Source organism: Rhinolophus sinicus, chromosome 5 (genome assembly GCF_057876585.1).
Source record: "Rhinolophus sinicus isolate RSI-liver-muscle chromosome 5, RSI-T2T, whole genome shotgun sequence".
NCBI classification, from domain to species: Eukaryota; Metazoa; Chordata; class Mammalia; order Chiroptera; family Rhinolophidae; genus Rhinolophus; species Rhinolophus sinicus.
Window position 1 is genome coordinate 24,135,152 of NC_142505.1, and position 25,914 is coordinate 24,161,065.

Genomic DNA, 25,914 nt, shown 5'->3' on the forward strand with positions numbered 1-25,914 from the left:
AGCAGCAATCTGGTGATTTCACTGAGTTTTCTCTGTAGGTCTGCTCTGTGTTTAATATCAAGAGAATTGAGTCTCACGTCCCCAGGAAGACAAGAAAAAATAGTCAAAATAATTTTACTAACAAGTTATTTTCTCTAATTATAAAAGCCTTTCATGTTCATTGTACAAAAAGGTGGAAATTTCCCAAAAGATCAATATAAATAATTTTTTTAAATCATTTGTAATTCCATGTACAAAATCATAGGTAAATCCAAGGAATTACAGTGTTAAAATCTTTATTATAGTTCATTTTTCTCTGCATATCTATTTTTCACAAACTTGAAATTATATTAGCCATACCATTTTTAACCAGCTTTTAATGCTTAACAATATATCATGACTATTTTCCCACATCATTAAATATTCTTTGAATCCTGATGTTTATTGGCTATAGATTATTCTTGCTTATAATCTATAGATTATTCTTGCTTATAATCTATAATTTATAGCATTTATAAAATGCTATAATTTATTAAACTAGTCCCCAAGATTTAGACAAGTTAATTTTTAAAACCATGTCTTATGTCAGCAAAGGGGCAGACTATTAACTCATGCTCTTCATAAGGAGAAAAAAATGAATCAAATCAATGATGACAATTATAAATGATGTATAATTCTCATTTACCAAAATAACAAAGTGTTCTAAAAATGAGAGACACAAAGCCAAGTCATTGCAGGCATTATAATCCTTCAAGTTAGACATTCGCATTTTCAGCAGGGGATCGCTATCTTTGTCCTTAAGTAAAATGCAAGGACATCTTCAGGTAAATGAGTAGTTTAGAAAATGGAGAATTAAAAAGCTTGAACCCTTCCACCAGTGCAGCCATCTGCTCCATCTGTCTCCGCTCTCCACTCTGCTCCTACTCACCATCAGGGTGTGCAGTCCAGGCTGAGAGCAGCAGTGTGATTCATATACCTCAAGGGCACTCAGCAGCCTTGGCCATCAACCTGAGAATAAGTGCTCTCCACCAGCTCTGGCATATGCGAGAGAGCCCTGTGTGGTATTTCCAAGGCAGGGAAGAGCACCTCGGAAGTAGACCACGGCAGAGAGAAATAGAAAGAAAGAAAAGTGATCAGCTAGAGAGGAGGGGAGGGAAAACTTTGAAAAGGGGCAATGTCAGAGAAAGGCGAACTTCAGAAATTCAAGGCTCTATTGCATCCAACTTCAATTTTCATTGAACAAATGGACCCCAGGTTTTGCAAGGCCAATTTAGCAGTGTCTGTCACAGCATTAAAGGCAGATATGCTTTCACTCAGCTGGCCCTTTGATAATATTCTGTCCCATCGAAATATTCACAGAAAGTCACAAAGACCTGTGTTCAAAAGTTTTCTTTGCATCTTCGTTTTTCTTCCTGAAAATTTAGAAACAATCCAAATGTCCATCCATAGGGGAATGTTCAAATAAATTATAGTATATCTAAAGCATCCACTAGAAAAATAAACAGAATTTTTAAGAGGTGACTCTAGGAATACGTCATGGAGAAACAACCATACACTAAGTACAGTGCAATGCTATTTACAGTTTTAAAACTTTATATAGCTGTGTGTGCACAAACGTACATAGAAAAAGTTCTGAATACACAAAAGACCACGGTTTGCCTCTTTGTTCTGACACTTGCCAGCTATTTAACCTCGGATAAATCACTAATTCTCTCCAACAAAGAATGTAATCAGAGATTAATTGACCACAAAAAAACTAAGGACATTAATCTACACTCCATTTTAAAGTAGCGCTCCAATATGATAACCATATTTCCCTTTATGGGGAAAAATGAGCAAATTACATGAAATCAATACGGCCCCCAAAACCTGAGCTATGAGCATCATGAAAACATAAGACCAGCTCCATCCAGGATAAATTGGGAAATCAGTTGCCTTACACTGTCTCTTTCAGTGTCCTTACTTCTCTCTGGGGCAGCATCCTCCAGGAACACAGGAATGTTCGGCCTACCTAGACACCCATTCCCAGTAAGATACCCAGTAAGTCGGCTTCTTCCCCTTTCAGTTTCTGCAAACGTGTCATGCTCCATAATAAACCTATTCCCCTGAATGTTGGTAACCAGTACTTCTTATATCCTTATCTCTCCAGGGCAGAGGCTTTGGGTTTTGAAAGCCCCTGGAGATGCAGGTTTCACACCAAGGATAGCCTCTAATTGTGCCATTGCAGAAAAAGTAGGCAAGTACATTGATTGCGAATCATTTCGTCTACACTTAGGACCTATATTGACACAGGGATGGGTTCTCTCTCTAGTTAGTCTATTCTGTGGCTGATGCTAATGATGCGCTATATTTATAGGCCAGTCTTTCAGATTCTGGATCAATTTAGCCTCCTTGACTTGAACTGGAATAACTATGACCCTGTTTCTGCAAGGATGCCAGAAATCCAGAACCAGCTGAGCTTTGGAAATGAGAGTCAGAAATCCTCCATGGTCCAGAGCCATTCTCCATGGTATTGACCTGAAAACAGAATTATTATCTTTGATGAACCCTATCCCCGTGACATTTGTCAGTATTGACTTATGCAAGAGACTTGACTTTATTAAACTTGACTGCATCTTAAAATATGGAACTGTACTGCAAATATGACTGTTTAACTCAATTATCTATACTGTGAAGTCACTCGGCATTTGAGTTAAAATATTTTGTGTGGATTGATGGTTTATTCATTTAGGTGGCAATATTCAGTGAGTGGCAGATTTTACCCCAACTATCCATAGTTGCCCCATAATGTGCAGCTATAAAGGCCATACAATTATAAGCGAAACCTCAGAAATAATGAAAAGATAATTTATTTGACTCTTTGCCTAGCTCTGGAAAGAACTTCTTATAATAAGCCTAAGATATAAAACTAAAGGTCAAAACTGTGTAAATAAAAGAAGCTCCTGCCCTTTAAGGGAAAAAAAATACATGTTAATTTTTGCAGGGGTTTCAATTGAATGGGTTTCCAAGGAAACAGGTATCTGCAATGGGTTCATCCCATTTAATATTTATGGCCAGACATAGAGAATAGTGCTTTCTTCTTATCCGTTTCTGGTTACACATGATATTGCCATTCTTAACTTTCCTTTGAAGTGATCATTCTATATTTGAGTCTTATTTCTTCCCCAAAGAAAACATATGCCCATTTTATGATATTTTTTAAGGGAGTTTTGTAATATCAGGATTATAAAACTGGTAATCACCACGAAAAAGAAAATAACACTAATCAATCTGATGTACCTTTCTTAGATGAATTGAAGGCTGTTTGATTTTGCTTGTTGCTTTATTGCTAATCTGCTTACTTTTTGAGTAGGTTTCTGTTTTTAAAAGTTGAATTGGAAAAACAAAATTGGTGACAAAAGACCATCCAGTCTTCAATTTTGAGTGAGTTGTGTGTCTTCTTGGAAGATCTGCTAAGGCAAACCTATAAATTCTTTTTTATATTTGATTTTAAAGTAATCTCAGCTTAACCAAAAATTTGAAATATTGCCGAGAACTTCCATATACCCTTCACCTGGATTCACTAGTTGTTAACATGTTGCCACATATGCTTTATCATTCTGTGTATGTGAATGTCTGTGTGTGTGTGTGTGTGTGTGTGTGTGTGTATTATTAGTTTCCAGAACTGTTTGATAGTAAGTTGCAGACATCATGCCCCTTTAACTCTAAATACGTCAGTGTATCTCCGAAAATCAAAGAAATTCTCTTGGAAAACCATGGTACAATTATCAAAATCCGGAAATTTAACATTGATGCATACTATTACCCACTCTACAGACTTTATTTGAATTTCACAGAATTCCTCCCCGCTCCCTCTTCTTCCACCTAAAGGAAGGCTGAGGTGGAAAGCAGTGCTGGAGAAAGGATTTGTCTCTGGGAGGTTTTCATGCGCCTCTTTCCTCCTGACAGCACTAGGCCAGGCCACCATCAATTATTCTTTATACCAGTTTTGTTTTCTGGTTCAGGATCCAGGCCAAAATGCATTTCATTTTGTTTCTGTGTCTTTTCAGTCTGCTTTAATCAGGAACAATTTAACTACCTTTCTTTGTCTTTCATGGCGTTGACATGTTTGAAGAATGCAGGTCTGTTATTTTGTAAACTATCCCTGTTTGGGTTTGCCTCATGTTTCCTCATAATTAGAATCAGAGTATGCATTTTGGGCAAAAATACTAAAATCTTGTTGTATCACAAGATACAACAATTTGAATTTAGGTATCTGATTCAGAAAGTTTTTAGTCTTCTGAACACCTACATTTCTTCACCTGAGGAGGTTTATATCTTTATTGATGCGCTTGTTGATTATCTCACTGGGTTGGAAGAAAGTGTATTTTCTAAAAGTTCTCTTATTAAGCGTCCATTCAAAATTGTAAGGATGAATGTCTAAAGGGTAAAGTTACTTGTTTCTCTGTCACCTGTGACACTGCTTCCTGCATGGTATTTCCAAATAGACATGTTAGAAGAGCTTTGAGTCTAGACTTGAAATGAGCAGCAATGTTGTTGATGACCCAGCAATGATGAAAATTCTAGTGGCTGGCTGGCATTTGTCTTAGAGAATAATTATGAAGAGTGCAACCTACTTTGTTTCAGGAATAATAATTCCATGTTACTTCGTGTTCATGTAACACTTGAAGTATTCAGTTGATATGTCTTTTTAGTTGGGTTGCAAATTTCAGAGGAAGGCCATGTCGTCCTCCTGTGGTGTATCTTTCATTAGCTCTAGAAAATAACATACGTGGCATTGATACATAGATGATGTGAACTTTTTAATTTTTTTGTTTTGATAATCAGTTTTAATTGGCTAAAGCTATTTGTAATCCACATCTATTATTGTAAAGCTTTATTGAGATATGATCTACATACTATAAATTCCTGTTTTAAGTGTACAGTTCCATAATTGTTAGCATATTTACAGAGTTGTGCAGTCATCACTACAGTCTTATTTTAGAACATTCCCATCACCCCAAAGAAACTTTGATCTGATTTACAATTACTCTTCATTCCTGTACTCAGCCCCTGGCAACCCCTCATCTACTTCCTATCCCTACAGATTTGTCCCTTCAACTGGACATTGCACAAAAATGTCACTTAGCATATTGCTTTTGAGATTCATCTACATTGTATCATGTGTCAGTATTTTGTAGCACATATCAATACTTTATTTGAACTTTTTACCTTTAATTATTCTTCATAACATTTTCAGGTATAAGTGTAGGACTGGAGCCATTAATGAACAAAGAATAAATCTTTCAAAATCTGCATCAATTGTGTCAGAGTCTAGATTTTGCACTAGTTGTTCTTTAAAGGTGAAAAATCAAAGTAAATGCAGATGATTCAATCACTCTTTCGTTATTTCTATTATTAGGGAAATTTGTTTTAAAATTAATCTCTGACATATTATTCTGGAATAAAGAAAGTATACTATAGCTGTTAAATGTCAAAACCATTCCACTCAAACAACCACGCAACTTTTCAAATCAAGTCCATCAGTGTGAATTACAATGAAATAATCATCTTAACATGTTAAACTAAGGGAAAATGGATCTACTTGCTTTAGGTGATTAATTTAAAGAACACATAAAATGAGTGGCTATGTGATATGCATGCAGAGCATAAATCACATTTATAAAACAAGTATAAAGTATTGAAGATCATGTGGTTGTTTTTTTCTAGAAATGAAGGGAAACATACTGATCATAGTAGCTATATGAAGTGGCATTAAATTAGGCATATCTTTGGAAAAACAGATAAATCATTATCATGACCTTAGAAGTTGTGTTAAAATGCATAATTGACCAGAATTTTCAAACCATTAACATAATTTTCTATTTAAAACAGTAGTATGGGGAAGTGGGCAGCAAGTTCTAGAATAACAATTCAAGGACCAAAATTTCGATACTATCATCTTCCCTTAGTAGCTACGTAAAGATGAGTTTTCCACTCTGTAAAATGAGTGGGAATAACCTCCCCCACCAGACATATTGTTTGCTTATGAAAATAAACATACAGTAGATATGCATCATTATTCTGTAGCCAGTATTCTAATTAAAGTTTCACCAAACTGAAATTTTATTGGGCGTTTTCTAGATTGTGATGCCCAAGGTTCATCAGACTATATGAGAGTCATTAGAGGTTCGCTTTTGAATCAAATGTTCATTCATGAAAAAGCGTATCTATGCCACTGATGGCTTAGAAAAAAGAAGACTTCAATGCTGATAAGAGGAGTCTACAATATATTTCAAGAGCCTTACCTTTTATTTCAATCCCCGGCCTTAAATGTGCTATTCTGTATTCACTTTTGTGTATGTACGTTTTTTTGTTTTGTCTAGATCCTGAGCAATTTTTGAATATTTTCTCATTCTTTCAAAGCACAAGGAGACTTTATGATTGCCTTTGGTCTTGAGAAATATTAGTTAGAATAAACCCTTGATCTTCATCCCGGGGGCTCTTATATGCAAGGCACTTTGCTAGACTTCCACTCATCATCCGACACGCTTCCATCCACTAGAAATGCTATGGAAGAGAGGCTTTGAAATAGCACAAATGGATCTGTGCTGTTGGAATTGGAATTTGGGGACCTATAATCCATTACTTGAAAACTTACGTGGAACAAATTTTAGGGTGAATTCAGACTATGTATTATTTTTCAATATGCGAGAGAGAATTGCATGGCCTAAACAGCCAGCAAAGATGTTTAGAAATATTTTGAGGATATAAATTCCCTTGTCAGACATGGTTTCTGGACTCCTAGGGGAAGACGATTGGCAAACCATGAAGAATCACTATATATCAAGTCATCAGAGCCCGACAGTAGCCTGGATCCCAATTAAACTAATGGAATAAGGGAAGCAAACTGAAAGCATATTTTATAGCCACATTCTGTTTTCTAACTTACCATCCTTTTTACATGAAGAAAATACATGTTAACTCACAATCTGGAAGATTATAACTTCAGGTCGTTCAGCCACTGTTCACTTATTCGTTCATTCATTCAGCAACTATTATATGCTTATTATGAACCCCTGAATTAACTTAAATAACCAGAAGATGAGCACTATATTTTTCTCTGTAATTTATGCATTGATTTTAAGAGAACTAGATATAAATATAAATAACCATTTCAGCTTTACTACATGGAAAGCTGATATTCTTAGTGGGAGCACAGTATTTTGGAACTAAGCTTTGGGTTTGCAGCCGAATAAACCTGCATTCAGATCACTACTGCTCAGTCGTATGCCCTTGGACAAGTTACTTCACCTCTCCAGGTCTCAGTTTCGTCATCTCTAAAACAGGAACAACAATATCTACCTATAAGATTGTTGTGGTGCTTAAATAATATAATCTAACTGAAATTGGTTTCACGGCGCTTAGATCCCCATATGGAATAGAGGTAAGGTAGGGAAGAGGGAACAATGTGTGACCAAGGCATAGAGACACTGCTCAGCAGAACAGCAAATGGCCTGAGTTCAGGTTCCATAAGGGGCAAGAGATAGGAATAAAAACAGTCCAGGGCCACATTGTGAAGGACCTGTAAGTTTTTGAACTTTATCTTGAAAGCCAAGGGTGATTTCAAACTGGGATGGGGGGTTGTGAGGGAGGGAATAGATGACATGTTTTTTATTCTTGTTTAAAATGAATCCCCAAGCTACTAGGTAGAAGATGAATTGAAATATCAAGGTAAGATCCGAGGCATAGAAACCTGTTGGGTTTACCAGCTTTTAAAGAGAAGTGATACGGGGTTTAATGAAGATAGTGACAGCATAAAGCAGTCAGCCCTTTGCAACCAATGTTGTGGCTAAGCTAGCAAGAGAGAAATAAGCTACAAGGCAAAGTCTAAGCATGTAATTTCCACTTGAAAAGATCTAGTTTTGAATCCTGACTCTTCAAATGACCAACAATGCCACTTTGGACAAATAGATGTTTATATATATATATATATATATATATATATATATATATATATATATATATATATATATATATATATACATTTTTTTTTTTTTTAATGTGGATAGCCATAGCTGCCCTGAAGGGCCATCAGGAGGATTAAATAAGATGAAGTTTTAAACACCTAGCACAGAATCTGCACATAGATAAGTTTCGTCTTGGTGTGTGTGGTACCATGGAAGCATTCACAGAGAGCTGCTTGGTAGGTGGCAGGTCTGGCGGGCACAAGAAGATTAAGCGTCGTCAGCACCCTGGGCAGTAGTTGAGCTGTGGGCATTGATAGATCACCTGGTGAGAATACATGCGGTTAGATGTAGGTTGAGGATAGAACCAAAGGGGAGGCTCAATTTAAAGGCAAGCAGAGGAGATCATCTCTTGAAGAAGACTGAAAGAAAAACAATCAGAGATGGGGGGCCATCTGAGGAAAGGCTTCGTGACATGAGGGTCTCTGGTATACCATCCATAGGCTGTGGCTGTGGGGGTTGGCTGGAAGCAGAGTGCTCCTGCTTTGATGATTCCTGTTTTGTCCAGAGACCCACAGATAATCGGAAGTCATTGCTCCTTATGAGAGCCCTGAGTTACAATGACAAAGTATGCTAAGTACTATTGTATTGGCTACGCTTAGTCACCAAAACCCAAAGTAGGGGCTGCAATAGTTGAGCTGGGCTGGCTACATGGAGCACACGACTTCTTGACGTCTCGTAGGCGAAACTGGCCTGAAAGGTTTCAAATCAAGGACAAAGCCAATACACCCTCCAGGACAAAGAGGAACCAGAAGACAGGAAGGAGCTCTGAGAATCCTGGGCTCAAGGTGACAGCTAGTGAGGCTGTAAAAGTTGGCAGAGACCAGCTTATGGAACCACTTGAGCTTTCCTCTAAGGCAGAGGCATCAGAATCCCCAAGAGGCCTCACTCCCCAGAATTTCTGATCCAGTGGGTCTGAGGTGGGGCTGGAGAATTTGCATTTCTAAGAAGTTCCAGGAGATACTCATGCTGCTGATTCAGGAACCACATTTTAAGAACCACTGACCTAAGGATTTGGGAGTCTATAATCTTTTTGGAACTGCAAAAGGCTATTTTCTTTAAGCCACTCGTTCTGTAAATTGACATATTTCATCTCGTAGAAGTCTGCTGGAACTGGGTTTGTGGTTATCTTTTGCATGAATGTGCTACGGCAACCGTTCCACTTTAATGAAATAAAACGTACAGCCTCCAAACCTTCGACCTGTAAAGAGTGTCCAAGCTGAGGAAGCCACCAGAACTCCTTAATGAGAACCTCCTTCTCCTTGGCAATCTCTCAGTTCAATTATTGGGGCTGCTCCCATCAGCTTGGTCTTATGCCCACTTCTCATCAGAGCCTATTGCACCAAATCAGAATCCGTTCCCTTTATGCTCGTAAACCACATTGTCACTTTTTCAGGCATATTTTTGTAAAAGCAAATTCTACTTGGTGATAGGTTGTGAACAAAAGCCTCCCTTTAGTATCCTTTAGTATAGATGTGACAGGCTAGAACTATCGAAAAGGTTTTATTGAATACTGAATGAGAAAAAAAAATTAGGAACAAATTCAGAGTATAGATGTTTCAAAAGAGGAGGACTTTGAGTTTCTATTTCTGCCAAACCAGACGTAATCTCAGAACCCAAAGCCCTGGGCTGTGTTCTGCAGCCACCTGGGGATTTGCATTTCCACATGTTCTGCCTGCTTCTTCTGGCTAGTAGCTTTCCTCCTTGCTAAAGATCATAAAAAGAGCACCCATCTCAGCAGCTTCCCAAGCTCCGCCTCCCTGTCCTTGATGTGTGATCTGACCAAAAAAAAAAAAAAAAAAAATTATTCTTCCAAGTGATATATCCCTACCAATGACCTTACCTCCAGCATATATTCAACAGAGCAGAATTCTGCGTTTCTCAAAGCAGAGACAGTGACATTCACACTAAATCCTGAAGGATGAGAAAGGCTCTGTCCTGTGAAAAGCCAAAAGGGTGGGCACCTCAGACAGAGAACATGTGCAGTGTCCCCGAAGCAGGTAAGATCTGGGGGTGTTTACGGAACAGTCAGTACATGGTTTGGCTGCAGTCAAGTATATGATGGGTAGGGCAAGTGTTGACATGAGGTGGGGAAGGGCCACCTTTTGGTAAACAATTTGAGTTTTGTCCTAAATGCAGTGAAAAGCCACTGAAGTTTTTAAGCAGGGAATTGGCATGTTCTGATGTTCAGTTTTCTTAAACATGACTCTTTGTTTGCTGTAGCAAAAAGAATTAAAGTGAAGCAAGGCAAGTTAGGAAGCCATTTTGGCAATGCAGTGAGGAGTTGGTAACAGTTTGGGCTAGGGTGATGGCAGCGGAAACAAAGAAGTGATTGCATTAAAAATATATTTTGAGTAAGAACCAGTGAACTTGCTGCTGGGTTAGATGTAGCTAGTGAGGGAAAGTGAGGAGTCAAAGAGGGCTCCAAGGTTTTTTGCTGAAATGCTCAGGTGGATGGTGGTGCTGAGACGGGAAGACTGCAGGAGGAATAGGTTTCAGAAAGAACTCATTTGGGGATGTTTACTGGTTATGCAAATGGAGATGTCAAGTTGACAGTTGGACATACGATTCTGGTTTTAGAGGAGGTGTCTGAGATGGAGATATGCATTTGGATGTCATTTAACTGTTATTTAAAGCTCTGAGACAGAATGAGATCACCTACTGCAGGGATGGCAAACTTTTCGCTTAAGTGACATATTTTTAGTTGGCCATGTGGTTTCTGTCACGACTACTCAACTCTGCCATTGTAGCACAGAGTAGGTACAAAAGTAGCCATAGACAATATGGAAACAAATAAGTGTGGCTATATTCCAACAAACCTTTATTGACAAAGGAGGTAGTGGGCCATATTTGGCCTGCAGGCCAAAAGTTGCTGACTCCTGCCCTAGACTGAAAATGTAGACTGAGAAGAGAAAGTCTAAGACAGAGTCTAAGGCATTTCAATAATAATTGTAATTAATATTATGTATAAATTATTATGTATATATTATTATGTATCTATATGTATACATTGTTATGTATATATGTACATTGTATTATGTATATGTGTACATATTATTATGTATATGTATGTATTATTATTATGTATATATAATTATACCACTTACTATGTCAGTCAGTATTCTAAGTGCTTTACTTATAATAACTCAATCTTCACAATAACTGATGGGGTGGGTAACTGTTATCACTGTTTTAGTAAGGAGAAAACTATGACCTAAGTGAAAAGTTTATTTCTCTATATTGAGGAGGAAATATATCCAGAGATTTACAATCTAGGTTAGTATGGCAGTTCTGTGGCAGTTTTAGGTTCAGCACCTACATTTCCTCCAACTTGTTTTTCTACCATCTCTAGAGTATGGCATTTGTCCTCATGGACCAAAATGGTATCTGGATATCCAGCCATCATATTCATATTCCAGGTAGCGGAAAGAAGGAATAAAACAGCAAATGGTATGCACCAGTAGTCTTTTTTAAGTTGTCTTTTAAGTTTCCTAGAAACTGCCTTACAACATTTCTTCTGCTATATCTCATTGGCCAGGAGTTATTTATACAGACACATCTAAGCACAAGGGAGACTGGGAAACAAAAGGTTTTTTTTTCCCCAAGGGCCATTGCCCACTAAAATTTGGAGATTCTATTACTAAAGCAGAAAGTAAGAACAACTGTTAGCATAGAAGCTAGCATTATCATTGCCTTAATGTTTATTAATTATCTTTCTTTGTGTGCCTTTTTGCAAGTATAGTTGATAACACTCTCCCTAAGACATTTCTGCTCAGCTGTCTTCTATCTCTGGCTTCCACTGTTGAAGGCCTACATATTCTTCAAAAGCCAGCTCACCGGTCACTTTTTCTGCGGAGCTGTCCCCTGAGACCCTAGGCAGATTTTTCTTGTATTCCCATGTCACCATTATCACACTCCCTTGGATTTAATTCTTTCCTAGCATGTCTCCTTGACCTGTCTCCTCTACTTGACTAGGTAACTCAAGGTCAAGTGAAGCCAAATAGAGGTATGGAGAGTAAATTTCTAAGAACTAGGGGAAATGTGTAGTGAAACTGCAAATGATGAAAAAGAAGTAAGGATGCAGGATGCCCTGGCGGAGGGTGAAGAGGCACCAGTAAAATAGCAGTTCTCACATTTTGCCACCTATGAAAATAACCTGGGGAACTTTAAAAAAAAATCCTGGCCAGCCCAGTGGCTCAGGCAGTTAGAGCTCGGAGCTCCTAACTCCGAAGGCTGCCGGTTCGATTCCCCCATGGGCCAGTTGGCTCTCAACCACAAGATTGCCAGTTCGATTCCTCGACTCCCGCAAGGGATGGTGGGCTGTGCCCCCTGCAACTAGCAATGGCAACTGGACCTGGAGCTGAGCTGCGCCCTCCGCAACTAAGACTGAAAGGACAACAACTTGTGGCTGAACGGCACCCTCCACAACTGAGATTGAAAGGATAACAATTTGACTTGGAAAAAAGGCCTGGAAGTACACACTGTTCCCCAATAAAGTCCTGTTCCCCTTCCCCAATAAAATCTTAAAAAAAAAAAAATCCTGATGCTAAGGTTTCACCCCATATCAATTAAATCAGAATTTCTGAGAGTGACACCTAGGTTCATTAAAGTTTATGAGTTATTCCAGCTTTATTTGAGAATCAACACAGTTGAAAATAGAGGGACAATAGATGGGAAGAGAGAAACCCTGTCCTGCCTCAGAGACATTGAGAGTTTGTTGTTTACCTAGGAGGTTTTCCAAGAATATTGTTAGTCTTATCCTTCTGTTATTTCTTTCCAGCCATGAGCTAAGGTGTATTTATACAATATACTATTATTGATTGAAACATTTCTAATGAGAATTATTAAAGCCCTCCCAAATTTATTTCAGGCAGTCTGATGCACTGGGAGTCAAGTAACAAGCTTCTCTCTAAGTAAGTAAATTAGACTCGTCAGCCAGGGAAATAAGAAAACACTCTTACTGAAGCTCACCTCATTGGTGACACATAATATGTTTAAATTGCTTTATCGACTTTACGAAGAAGTCTGCCAGATGGACCACAAGTGACAGCACTGTGATTGCTTCTATCCAGGTGTGAGGGGCCATATTTCAAATTCAATGTTGAGTGGTGAACTCCATTTCCAACTGACAGTAATAAGAGTTTCATGCATTTACTAAAAGTAAAGAATTGCCCCACTTGGTACAAAGAGTGCGTTTCAGAAAGTTTTGTTCTGTTTTCTCCAAAAGATAAAAATTAGTGAGGCAGTGGGTTCTCTTAAATATGTTTTGAAGCTTTTTTCCTATTCAAAGACTTCTGAGGGAATTCGGGATGGTTTTAATTCAATAAAAATGTTGTTGATTCTCAGGGGTCTTCCAAACGTTTAGTAAAAGTTGAGAGAAAAAAAGTTTTTCAGGAGCCATTCTTTCCTTTTTCGCTGCAGTATTAATATCCCGTTCTGGGGCACAATAACTGATTTTTCAAGCACATTTAGCAATTTTGAAAAATAGTTTTTAAGTGTTCCTTTGGAATGGAAGTTGAGGCTCTGGCTTTAGTTGATATTGTTACTGGTGAAAAGCAAGAAATTGCTTGGATTTCTGCCTTCAGTGAAATAGACAGGGAGCCAGGAAATGCACTGGGCAAAACTGCAAAAGTGGATGAATTTGACATGCGATTTCTAACCAGAAAAAGAGGGCTCGGAACAACTGTGTTTGCCAGGAAAGAAAACTGCTTTATTGAAAGGTTAATTTTCAGATTAGTTTTGGGAAATTTGAGATAAATAAGTGAAATCAGACAAAAAACATAAGGCCTGGATCCTTTTTCCTGAGGTTTTCAGAAAATAGTCATTGCTTCCAATGAAATGTTTTGACATTTTCGGTAGGGAGAACACATTAATTGTAATGTTATGTGTATGTGTTCTTAAAAAACACTTGTGACTAAATCTTTTATTTGTTTTAAAAGTAATCAGAGAGTCCTCATAAAAACACTATTTAACTGTTAGCTATGTTCTTCATTCCTTATGGTAACTTTCATGCTTTCTAGGATGATGCGGTTCATTTTCCAGGTTCAAATGTACCAATTTGGGGGGGGGGGGGGAAGAAAAACCCTTTACTTGTTTTATAGTTCAGTTTTTCATTTTTATAGTTGTTTTCATTTTAATAGTTTTTCTACTTGTTTTATTGTTGCAGTTTTTCGAGGAGTCTTATTACTAAATTTCCATGGGCTTCTTCCCTCATTTTGTCTCATCTGTTGATTGTTCTCCAATTCTTCACCTTCTTCCCTTGAACCGATGGCTGCTTTACTACATTTGTAAAATTGTCAACACTTAAAGACTCCCTTGCATGATACTGGTCTACTTGACTCTGTATATTGAATATATGTGCTATTCAGCTACTTAGTGGCAGGGGCCACGATTGACTTTTTGAACAGCTATTTCTGCTCCTGCCACCTCCTGCTTTGTACTTAACAGACACCCCATAGATAGATGTTTACTGAGTGATCGTAATAGTGATCGTAATACCCTCATTTCTCCTATCTTATGTCCCTGCCCCTGAATTCCAAAAGCAGAGGTCTCACTGTTGAATATTACATTACATTGTCTTGGTTCTTTAGGAGGGAAATACCAACGGGGCCACACATTTGTGGGCCAGCGGGAACCCAAATGTAAATATAACCACCTGAAGCCCAGAAGACAGAGGAAAAACCCATAGCTTCAAAGAAAGCAGCTTCCTCTCTTACTGAATCATCACCTAGAACGCACGTGTATATATAGACATACATAGGCTAACCACCATCCACGTGGAGAAAATACCCTTAGTAATCATCTCAACAAACATTTATGGTCTAACTTGGTATTTGTTAGCGTCGTAGTTAAAAGATGTGGTGATTCTCATAGAAAATGCTTTGCTCGTTGGGATCACTATCTTTAAATGTCAAGTGCGTGAATACTACTTAAATCCCAATTAAGCTTCAAAATCATCTCAGAAGCCGATTTGAATGGGAATAAAATGAGGGATGTACACAGTTTTCCACATATTACTTTTGAGAGTGCTGTGAAGTACCAATAGACGGGGAAAATGCTCTAATAGGGGGTGTTCTTCGTGTGAGGGTATTGGCACAGCGCTCCCTCATGCACTTATAAACAACACATAAAGACAGAATGAGCAAAGTTAATTTAAGCTTTAGGTCGCGTGTAGATTAGTGCTAATGATGTAGAAAATTCTCACTTGCAAGGAACAAAATAGAACTTCTTCACAGACACCAGCGGCATTTTCAAATGTGGTTTTCCTTGGCACGTTTCAAACACCTGCGGGACCTGTGCGTCGTGGGGAAGATGGTTAGATCCTGCTATTAAAAGCCAATCAGTAGCATTCAACAGCAGATTTAACCACTAACATTTGCACAACTGGATTAATGCTTTGGAGTCAGTCATCGGGCTCGTTACCACTGGATTTTCTCTGGTTCATGCTAATAAACTAGATTATTGATTTTAGGATTTTCTGTGTATCCGAGGCTATTCTTTAAGATGTCTTGATAATGTTTCATGCTTAAGTTGTCAACCAAGATGACAGAATGAGTAATCATTTTCTAATCATGTTGAAAGAGATTGAAACAGCATAGAAAAGGAATCTCCCCAATTTGGGAGCAGCAGGAACCTTCTCGTCACTCCTCCGGCTGGGTGGAGGTCATCCCTTCCTACCTGCCATCTTCCCCAGGAATTAGCTGCATTCACAGCTTAAGACCGCTGAGAGTCAGAAATCTGCTTTCCAGTATGTTTGAATGGCAGGAGCGCTCAAAAGACACCTCAAACTAAATAGGATTTTAGCACATCAAGTGCTCTTCCAAAGTAAAGCAGGCTGGGTTGCTGTGTTCGTGGTGGTGTTTATTCATCTTCCCTTCTTGTTTCATGTGTATGGATGTACGCTTCTTGGCATATATGCCCGGCTCGCAGGGTGTATGGGGCTGGTGAATGCATGCATAGAGTGTGTGTATATGTAAAGTAGAAACTGAGCCAGGGTAACAAAATGAGCTACTGTATGCAAGAACTATATGAAGTGCACCCAGCTGCTGGCAGCAATTGCTACATGCAGGCCACTGATTATTACGCGTATTTTGAAGATAGCCCGGGTTACAGTGGTTGCAACGCTCAGGCTGTGCCCAGTAACAACATATATATGGAACAGGCCTGGGCAGTGAATCAGCCTTATACCTGTAGTTACCCTGGAAACATGCTGAAAAGCAAGAACTCTGACTTGGACATGGCCCTGAATCAATACAGCCAACCTGAATATTTCACTGAAGAAAAGCCTACTTTTTCTCAAGGGCAGTCACCATCGTACTCTCAAAAAAAAGGTAGGGACCATTCTGCTTACATTTGTTAAAAGTTTCCGTGTTTCTTTCCGTTGTGTTTTAAAGTTACAGTTTGCATCAGCTTAGTTAAATCTTTGACTCTGAACACTGAATGTTCAAAATTAAAAACAGCAGTAAAGAGAGGTTGCTAGGGGATTGAAAAGGGTCTGTGAACAACAAAGATTTCCAAGCACTTTTTCTTCATATATGAAAGCTGGGTTGAGTTATATTTTTAGACTGTGTGTGTGTGTGTGTGTGTGTGTGTGTGTGTGTGTGTGTGTGTGTATACACACACATATATGTAGAAAGAAAAAATATATATAACATAGTATTATATATAGTATATATGTAATATTACACGACATTATATATTGCCTGGAGTGAATATTGTCCCCTTCTTTGCTAAAAAAAAATGTGTAAAAGGCTTCCCCTGGACAGATTGGCACTGTGGCATTTGAAGGGGGGGGTAATTCTCCCCGGTTCAGATTCAGATTAAAAACTCATTTGACTTTTTCTTGGCACTTCATATTAAAAGTTTTTATTTTAGTTAACTAGTAAAGTAGTTTAGGGATATTTGATGGTACTATAATGTTGATATGTTAGGATTTGTAAATGTTCATTTTAATGTATTTACTTATCCATATAAACTGTAAACAATTTACTTGTAATCAAACCAAACTGTAGGACTATAAAACTCAAAAAGAAACTGGTACATTTTATATTGCCATTGTCTCCCTAAATTTTGACATGTCTGGAATCATGTCAAATGAACTCTCTCTATGAAAGTAAGTGAAATAGCCTTCAAAATATCCAATGTTGAAACAAGTGTGATATCCATTTATTTTAATAGACACTGGGCTTTACAGTACGGTTTAATTTTCTATCCATTGAACATTTCTTGTATTACCAAAAAGTAAAACAAAAGAAGCAAACAGGTAGTATTCAGGGAACTTAGTAGCAGCTACTGGATAGAAAATGCTTTCAAATATCCGTAACTTAAATGCTAATGCAAATATGCCAGAAACCCATTTTTTCTGTGTACGATCTACAGGATATTGCATAGGAAACCAAATTTACAAGTTTCTATAATTTGCAAGAATATGATGCTCATTGATCTTCAAAGGTCAATTTCTCTGTAAAATTATCTTAAAACAGAATGTGGTTTATTTCATTGCGGCTCCTATAAAAATTGTCATTTGCTTTTTTTCAATGTGACTATACTTAAAAGTAGCCTGTTTTGCAAACAGACAAAAATCTGGAAAAAAAAAAACAAGCTAAAACTAGAATCCCTGTGCAGTTTTTGCCATATACCGTGTTTGTATTTTTCTGTGCTATTCTATTAGCTTCCATAAATGAAATATGGAGGGGATTACATTATAGCATAAAACATATTCAGACGCATTCACCTGTGTTTTCATTTAGTTTTACATCCCCTTGAAGGGCATCAGAATTTCTCGTTTCTTGCCAAGGGGCACGTCATGTCCCCTAATGGGAACACTTGAGGTAGATTGAGTAAGTGCTTTCTATTTCATTTAATATTATACTTGTAAGTAATTTATCTTTGAAAAGAGTATGTTAACGTTGCCTCATTAGACATGCCTGGGTATGTGGTTCTTAATGCTGTAGGATCATAAGAAAATATTGCTGTCTGTCTCTCTATTTGAGCATTTCACTCTTCTTAAAAATTCCTGCAAAACTTTTCATGCTCTTTTACTCTTTTTCCTTTTGTCTTTTCACTATATTTTCTTCAATCAGTGCTGGAGAATATTTGCTTATAAAATGTTAAACTAGGGATTCTTTACTAATTAATTTGATGCATGAGCTAGAAGCTAAGACACATTGTATGCATATATTGATGTAATTTCTCAAAGCCATATGCCATTGAAAAGCCACTGCCACCTGCCAAACTCACTAAATCAAAACAAGCAAATATTCTTAAATGCGCCATTATTTATTGTTACAAGTCTTTAAGTAAATCCCAGTAAAACTAAACCCAGCTGTTAGCTGCCTCTTAGGACAAAAGGTCGTACCCAACACGTTTATCCATATTGATCCATTATTGATTTTTGTTGTTGTTGGAGGACATCAGTAGTATCTCCTTAAGGCAAAATTAAGACTATAAACAGGTGTTCAGTGGAGCAGGCCTCATTATTCCAATTGGATTTTTATCTATTTTCATGAATTTCATAATTGCTTCATCTGTGTTTGTTGCTGTCACTACAGCTCTATAAACTCTTCAATAAGGCAACTGTCTTAACTTTTGCCTGATTTTTTTAAGGAAAGCTTATTCTCTAGCCTTTAATTGGAGTTTTCTAGTATATAGAGAAGGATCATAATTTTGTTTTCAAAAAGTGTATTATATAAGTACATGTAAATGAAATAAAGGAAGGCTAGTGAACCCACTGTTAAGACTGGTTATCTTAACGGTAGACTAGAATGACTTTAGTTCTCTCTGTGTTGTTTTTCTGTTTTTGTATGTATAAACAAGAGGAAAGAAAGTTATCAAGTTCCTGAAGCAGTGAGAACATGAACTAAGGAAAGGTCTGAATCAAGTTCCTTGAGTCAAATCTAAAATTAAACTTCCAGAATTGGTGGGGCAACCAATATGATTTTCACATTGAGGAGGGGTGAAATGCAGAAGATAATATCTGTCTTAGTTTTCATATAGAACATGAGAAAACACATTTTTAATGTTTAAAAGTTAGAAGACAAATTAAAAGCACTGTAACTACCACTCAGGAGATACAAGCTCCTAATTTTCTGTCTTTCAAGTAACATAGCCATGATTTGTGGTGTTAAAAGCCAGTCATCACAGCCAGTGGTGATTCCCCCGGCTCAGGAGGAAAGGGAGTAAGTGTGGAAATCAGACAAAGGGGAGGAGAACTGGCAGCCAGGGTATTGTGTCTTCTTTGCGGCCATGGTTTCGGCATAGTTAAAATTGATATCTTTTTATTTGGGGGGCGGGGTGGGAGGGGGCAGTGGCTGGTTGTTTCCACCGGAAATTCCAGTTACATTCCAAAGTCCCCAAACAGCTTGAGTCTGGCTGCTCTGTGGGCAGCTTTGCCAGTCAGCCTCTGGGTCTGTTTACACAGAATCCTTCCCTGGAGTATCTATCCTGTGGTACCCTTCTCCACTGGATTCTTTGCTTGACATTGTATGTGCCATCTTTATAGGGATTGCATGTCCAAAAAGTGGCTAGTGTGTTTGCATCTGAGTGGGTTATCGTGTCCAAGAGAAAAAGCATTTCCTGCTTTGGAAACGGGATCAAGGAGATGGGCTGTGCGTGTTTGCTGTTCAGTTTGGGTTTGGTTTTGATTACACATGTTCTCGTTCTACAGCAACATTTTTTTTGTGTGTTGCAGAGAGAAAAAAATAATAACTGAAGCAGGAACGCCACTTAAAACCAGTCTCTGCATCTGCTTTCATTGCTCCTGGGTCTCGAGGACAGGAATCTAAATCTTTTTTCATGTTCTGCAGCTCTGTTGACTTCATGTGAATAATTGTGTAGACATTAGAAATGGAAATTAAATGGTAAGGTGGGGGGTGTTTGAAGTGACCCACATCAAGAGGATTGGATTAAAAAGAGGAGCTAAGCCCAAAGAAATAAGACCTCTAATTAGAATTTCCTTGGCCTCATTTAAAGATAGAGAAGGATTGCTGTACAGTATACTTGGGGGTAGGGAGGTTTCAGAGTCTTCCTAGAAAAAAAAAAAATTGGTGCATGAGAAATAGGTACCCTTAAATGCTAGAATCATCCTTGGTCTCCTGAGAGGCAGGCAGGCAGGAGAGGAAATTTTTCAAAAGGGAAGATGTATGAGTCCCACTGGATAATCCCTGCCAACCACGAACTTGAATCTGAAGTGATTTTCAATTTCTGTTTCTCAACCTTTCCCTCCCCTTCTCTTCCTTCTCCTCTTCTCCTTCTCTTTGTCTTCCTCCCTCTTACCTGCCCTCCACTTCTCTCTCCCTCAGTCTTCCTTTTTCTCCCCTTCTCTCTCCCATCTCCACTCCTCCTCTCTAGTTGAATTTGTTTAATTTAAACACGTATATGATCAGTCCACCCAATGTATTAAGTGTTGCAGACATCATGTCTTTAAAATGTAATACTTAAGAGGTTACTATGACTGCAGATTTTCCTCCAATGCTTATGTAATTGTAAGCATGCTGATGTACAGTTAGGAATCCCAATTAGGCACTACAACCCATATGCTATTAAAAGACAAGACCACGCCAGAAAACAGAACCATTTCTTTAAATGCAGAACACATTTGCTGTCAAAAGGTTAAATGAAAGTGCCTCTCAGCACCCAGAAATGGAAACAAAGTCAGGAACAGTAGTAGTTTCCAAACCTCGTCCAAATGTGGACAAAAGCATGCCTCTTCTTTCTTTTCTTTCTTGAGAATTAGGCATCTGTCTTGTCAACTGCACATCTTCAGAGATTTCATCCGATGCCCAAACCTCATCCTAAAACATCCATTGCCGTTCCTCACAATAAAAGCTAATAGCCGGAGTCCAAGGCATTATAAGAAACTGAAGTCAGATACCTGGCAGCCTTGAGAAAGACTGTGGGTGCTGCTTATTTCTGGCATAAAGGGTTCACACCCATGACCTCGTATGAATATGTTCCCACAAACTCAAAGTTTTTCTCTCAGCTCTCAGCATTCAAGTGCTTTCAGCCTGAGGTCCGGTTGCTTCTCGCTCTCCCATCTCCTCTGGTCCAGCTTTTCTGACCCCATCTTCTTGTACTGGTACTAAGTATCAGTGACCACTTAGTGTCTGTACTCTTCCGTTTCCAGATCTCATGACGGCTGAGCTTCCGTGCGCTGTCCTTGGTACCACTCACATCTCAGATCCTTCTTTACTAGCTGCTTTAAGAATTTCCTCAGTTCTCCTGGAGACTCCCAGAATGTGCTTTCAAGTAGTCACCCCAACCGGCCCCCTTTCCTTTTCTGCAGATATTTCCCGCCATACTGTCCTATCCTCTTCTCTCCATGTCAACCCCTCTTCTCCCTCAAAGCCTTCTGCTTGCAGCCACTCAGTGGCAGTTCTTCCCTGGCCCCTGCACCCACCACAAGGCTCCTCCTCAAAGGTTTAGACCCTTTTCCATGACCTGTTAGATCAAACACTAACTCCAACAACTCTTCCCTTCCCTAAAGAGTTCCATTTTGGTTCTGGCTGTGTGCTTCCGGCCCACATCCTCTGTTCCAGATATCTTGGCCAGTTTCCCCATGTGTTCCTCTCCCTGCCATGCTGCTCCCCTTCCCTGAACCAATGATGCTTTTTTTCCTGCTACCACCCACTGCCAGCCACACCCCAGTGTGCACGCTGCCATCCCAGCCTGCATCACTTCAGGTCACTAACCATTCACAGCCCATGGGCCTCTTCTATTTAATCAGCACCACATTCTCCACCCCCCGCTTTCAACCTGCTCTGGCTTCAAAGGCAGGTACCCCTTGTTTTATAAAACAGCACTGAATTATTTGCTTAAATCACCTGTTTTAAAAGAAAATAAGTTATATTTACGGTGTATGAAGCCACAGATTCTCAACCTTGATACTATTGACATTTAGGGGCAGATAATTCCTTGTTGTGGGTGCTGTCCTGTGCCTTGTAGGGTGTTTAGCCGTGTCCCTTGCCTCTATGCCCTGGATGCCAGTAGCACACAGCACCCCCTTCCCCATGTGACAACCAACAGTGTCTCCAGATATTGTCAGATGTCCCATTGGGGGCAAAATCAGCCCTGGTTGAGAACCACTGCATTAAAAGAACTTACATTTAGAGACCATCTTAAGTAATGGATCTTTTGTAAAGAATCTTTTTGTAACATGAAAATCCTTCCTCAGTTTTTATCTTGAAAATCTTAGATTTTTGCATATTGAGCTGTTTCAAAATGGAGACCACTTGAACATACATATACGGAGGGTGCCAAAAAAAAGTACACATATTTTAAGAAAGGAAAATACTATATTAAAATTACGCTGATGGTAACCACTTTGAGACCCTCTTGTAATTGCAGATGTCAAACGTGACTTGTAGTCATCTTTTGTTATTGGTATATATTGAGTATTACAGTCTTAATACAGTTTTTTCCTTCCTTAAAATGTGTATACATTTTTTGACACCCTCTGTACATATATGCTTGCAACATGCTACTTACATATGTGTGTTGTAGATCATTCTCATGGTCTGAATACGGGTGCTGTTCAACATATATGCTTGTTTATGACAACTCTGCCTAGAACATAAGCACCAGGAAGTTAATAACAACCTCGTTTACTTCACACTCTGAAATTCACACCTACCATGACTGTAGGCTGTACCTGCAGGGAGCCCAGTACAGCTTATAACAGCCGTGACGTTATCCTGATGACAAATGCAGCTGCCCTTTCCCCTTCCTATAACATCAGGCTGAAGAGCTGATAGCCCACATTTTTAGAGCTATAACCTTGAATCTCATTCTGATAAAGGAAAAGGCAAACGTTTTTCTCAAACATACAAAACATGAAGTAACTGTGGGTGCTTCTGTGTAAGCCCAATGCCATAAATTGACGCTTAACGCAAAATCCAAGGCAGCTAGTGCCAATTTCTGGTGACTTTTCCCCTCTCCTCCCCTTCCCAAACTCTTCTAATATAGTTTACCTTCTTGCTTTCTAACCCATCCCCTCTTTTAAAACAAGAAATGATCTCATGAGTCCCAGAATTCTGAAATTCTCATGCCTACAAGCACTAGAGAGCTGATAGTAATGAGAGCGATGCACGGTGGTTTCAGAAGGACTGCTTAATTTAAATTTTTCAAGCAGCACATACATCGTTCGTATGTTTTAAAACATGTTTTTCATTTCCGTAAAGAATTATATTCTCCTTCATTGTTCTTGAATTACTTTTGCCTTCCCACTTTTGACAAAGATAAAAATTGTATGAAACATTTCTTTAAGAAGACATAATGCAAGAATTAACATACACGGCAAGTGACATTTAGCCTCAGAGTGGGGCACGAACAGGGAGTGGAGCTGACTGTGGAGAACCCGGAAGTGTAACTCTTTCTTAGGATGTGAGCTGCCCTTCTCTGTTCAGTTGGTTGTTGCCTTGTGGGAATGTGGGCTCAGTGTTGCCAGATCTTCCAATTTTTCATACGAAGCAAGAAATCTGGATTTTATATATCTCCTAGTCTTAAAAAATTTGGCTGAGATTTTTTTTTTAAACACTTGGCAAACCAAGCATTGTAGACTGCCAGTGTGTCTACCCCCTTTTGATTAAGATTTGGACTGATACCAATCTATTTCCTTTCCTAGTATTAGGTTGGTGCAAAAATAATTGCAGTTTTTGCCATTTTTTAAACAGCAATTACTTTTGCACCAACCTAGTAATTTGCATCTGCAAGTGTTTTAGCTCTAATTGTGAATTGAAAGGTTATGTCAGCTACTAAGAAATTGAGTCTACAGGGATAGAAGAAGGAAATTGAGTGGGGGACTTCTTCTTGTGCACAAAACTATATTATGCCCAAGTCTGGCCCTAAAAATTAAAATATTTCAGTATCAGGAAGTCTCGAGTCAAAAGAAATCATCTGAAACTTGCTTTGCCCCCTTTTCTAGCCTAAGACTTCTAGATGTTGGAAATCCAGAGTCTTTTGTCATCATGTCCTCTACCCTTTGCTCGATTAACACCTCCAACCTGGCCCTCATTCTGCTTCCCTTTTCCTCCTAGCCCTCAGTCCTCTAGCGTTTGAAAATTTGAGACGCGCAGTGTTTTCTTTCCCCCAGCCTCGAGTGCCCAGCCAGCCAAAGAGCAAAGTGCAAAGTAAAGATGCTCAGTGATTCCACGAGGGTCATAGACAAGGACAGAAAGATGGTTGCTCTTCTGAGGAAAGGTTTTGTGAAGAGGGAACCTCTGGGGCAGCCCTGCTGGGAATTTGTGGACAGCAATGAAAGAATACCTTTCAAGTTAATGCTGTTTCAAGTTTTTACCTGTTGTCTTACACACTAGGCCCATATGTGTTTGTTAAACAAATAAATAAAGGACGATGGATGGATGGATGGATGGATGGATGGATGGACGGACGGACGGATGATGGATGGATGCATGGATATAGTGTTTATCAAATGGCTAAAGATTAATAGGATGCAAAACTTGGTGCGTAATACCAAGAATTAAATGTAAAAGGAATGAGGATTAGTATAATGGGAAGAAGCTAAGAGATGACCCATTCAAGATTTTTTTAAGTATATAGAGGACACAGGGAGGAGCGTGCCAGTGGGGAAAAAACTAAATTAAGAAGGGTCTGAGCTGTGGGATACATTGAGGAGGTTCATTGTAAAACTGGAAGAATGGCTAAACATCCTAATGACTTAGCTTCCTTAAAGGGGCTAAAATATAGTTTCATCTAATATCCTGACTCAAATTATTCAGGGTTCTTTGCTGGCTCTAAGTTGATGAGTCAGCAATATGGACCTTCTTCACCTCTCTGAACTGTCCAAAGTATTTGCCACGACCAATGATAACCACTGCTCCTTTTTTTTTTTTTAATTTTTTTAGAGTTTTATTAAATATAGCTAATATAAAATGTTATATCAGTTTCAGGTGTACTCCATAGCTAATCAAGATTTATATACCTAAAGAAGTGATCACCATGATAAATCCAACAACCATGTGACGTCGTACCACGTTATCACAGTATTATTGACTATATTTCCTGTGCTGTACATTACATCCCCATGACTTATTTGTTTTATACCTAAAATTTGAACCTCTTATTCCCTTTTACATTTCCCTTCTTTTTTAACTTTTCAATTACAGTTGACATTCAATGTTATTTTATATTAATTTCAGTGTACAGCATAGTGATTACACATTTATATAATTTAAGAAGTGATCCTCCTGACTAGTCTAGTACCACCTGGCATTATACATAGTTATTACTACATTATTGATTATATTCCCTGTGCTTTACTTTACATCCCCATGACTATTTTGTAATTACCAATTTGTATTTCTTAATCCCTTCACTTTTCTCACCCTTCTCCCCACCCCCTTCCCATCGATGACCCCAATAAATCTAGTACCCATCTGACACTATACATAGATATTACAATATTATTGACTATATTCCGTATGCTATTCCCTACATCCCCATGATGACTATGTAACAACCAATTTGTACTTCTTAATCACTTCCCCTTTCACCCACCATCAAAATGTTCTTTGCACCTATGATTTGTTTCTGTTTTGTTTGTTTATTTTGTTTTTTAGATTCCACTTATAAGTGAAATCATATGACATTTGTCTTTCTCTGTGTGACTTACTACATTCAGCACAGTACAATCTAGGTCCATATATGTTGTCACAGATGGCAAGATTTCCTTCCTTTTTATGGCTGTGTAATATTCCATTGTATATATGTACCACCTCTTCTTTATCCATTCATCCATTCAGGGACACCCGGATTGCCTTCATATCTTGGCTATTATAAATAATGCTGCTGTGAACATATGGATGCACACATCCCCTCGAAGTAGTGTTTTGGGTTTATTTGGATAAATACCTAGAAATGGGATTACTAGGTCCTTCTTTGTCTCTTATTACAGCCTTTGTTTTAAAATCTATTT

The 25,914-nt window shown here is 38.5% G+C and overlaps 1 protein-coding gene across 28 annotated transcripts in view; it reads left to right on the plus strand.

The window, feature by feature from the left end:
• The window catches only part of THRB (thyroid hormone receptor beta), a 349,913-nt gene that overhangs the window by 284,325 nt on the left and 39,674 nt on the right, over window positions 1–25,914 (plus strand). Inside the window, exon 1 of one of the 28 annotated variants that reach the window (XM_019745234.3) lies at window positions 15,973–16,315. The exons of the other annotated variants lie outside the window; for them this stretch is intronic. Coding sequence (XP_019600793.1) covers window positions 15,988–16,315 — 328 coding nt within the window. The 5' untranslated portion in view covers window positions 15,973–15,987. Of the gene's footprint in view, window positions 1–15,972; window positions 16,316–25,914 lie in introns of those variants that run through there. 28 annotated transcript variants of the gene reach the window in all.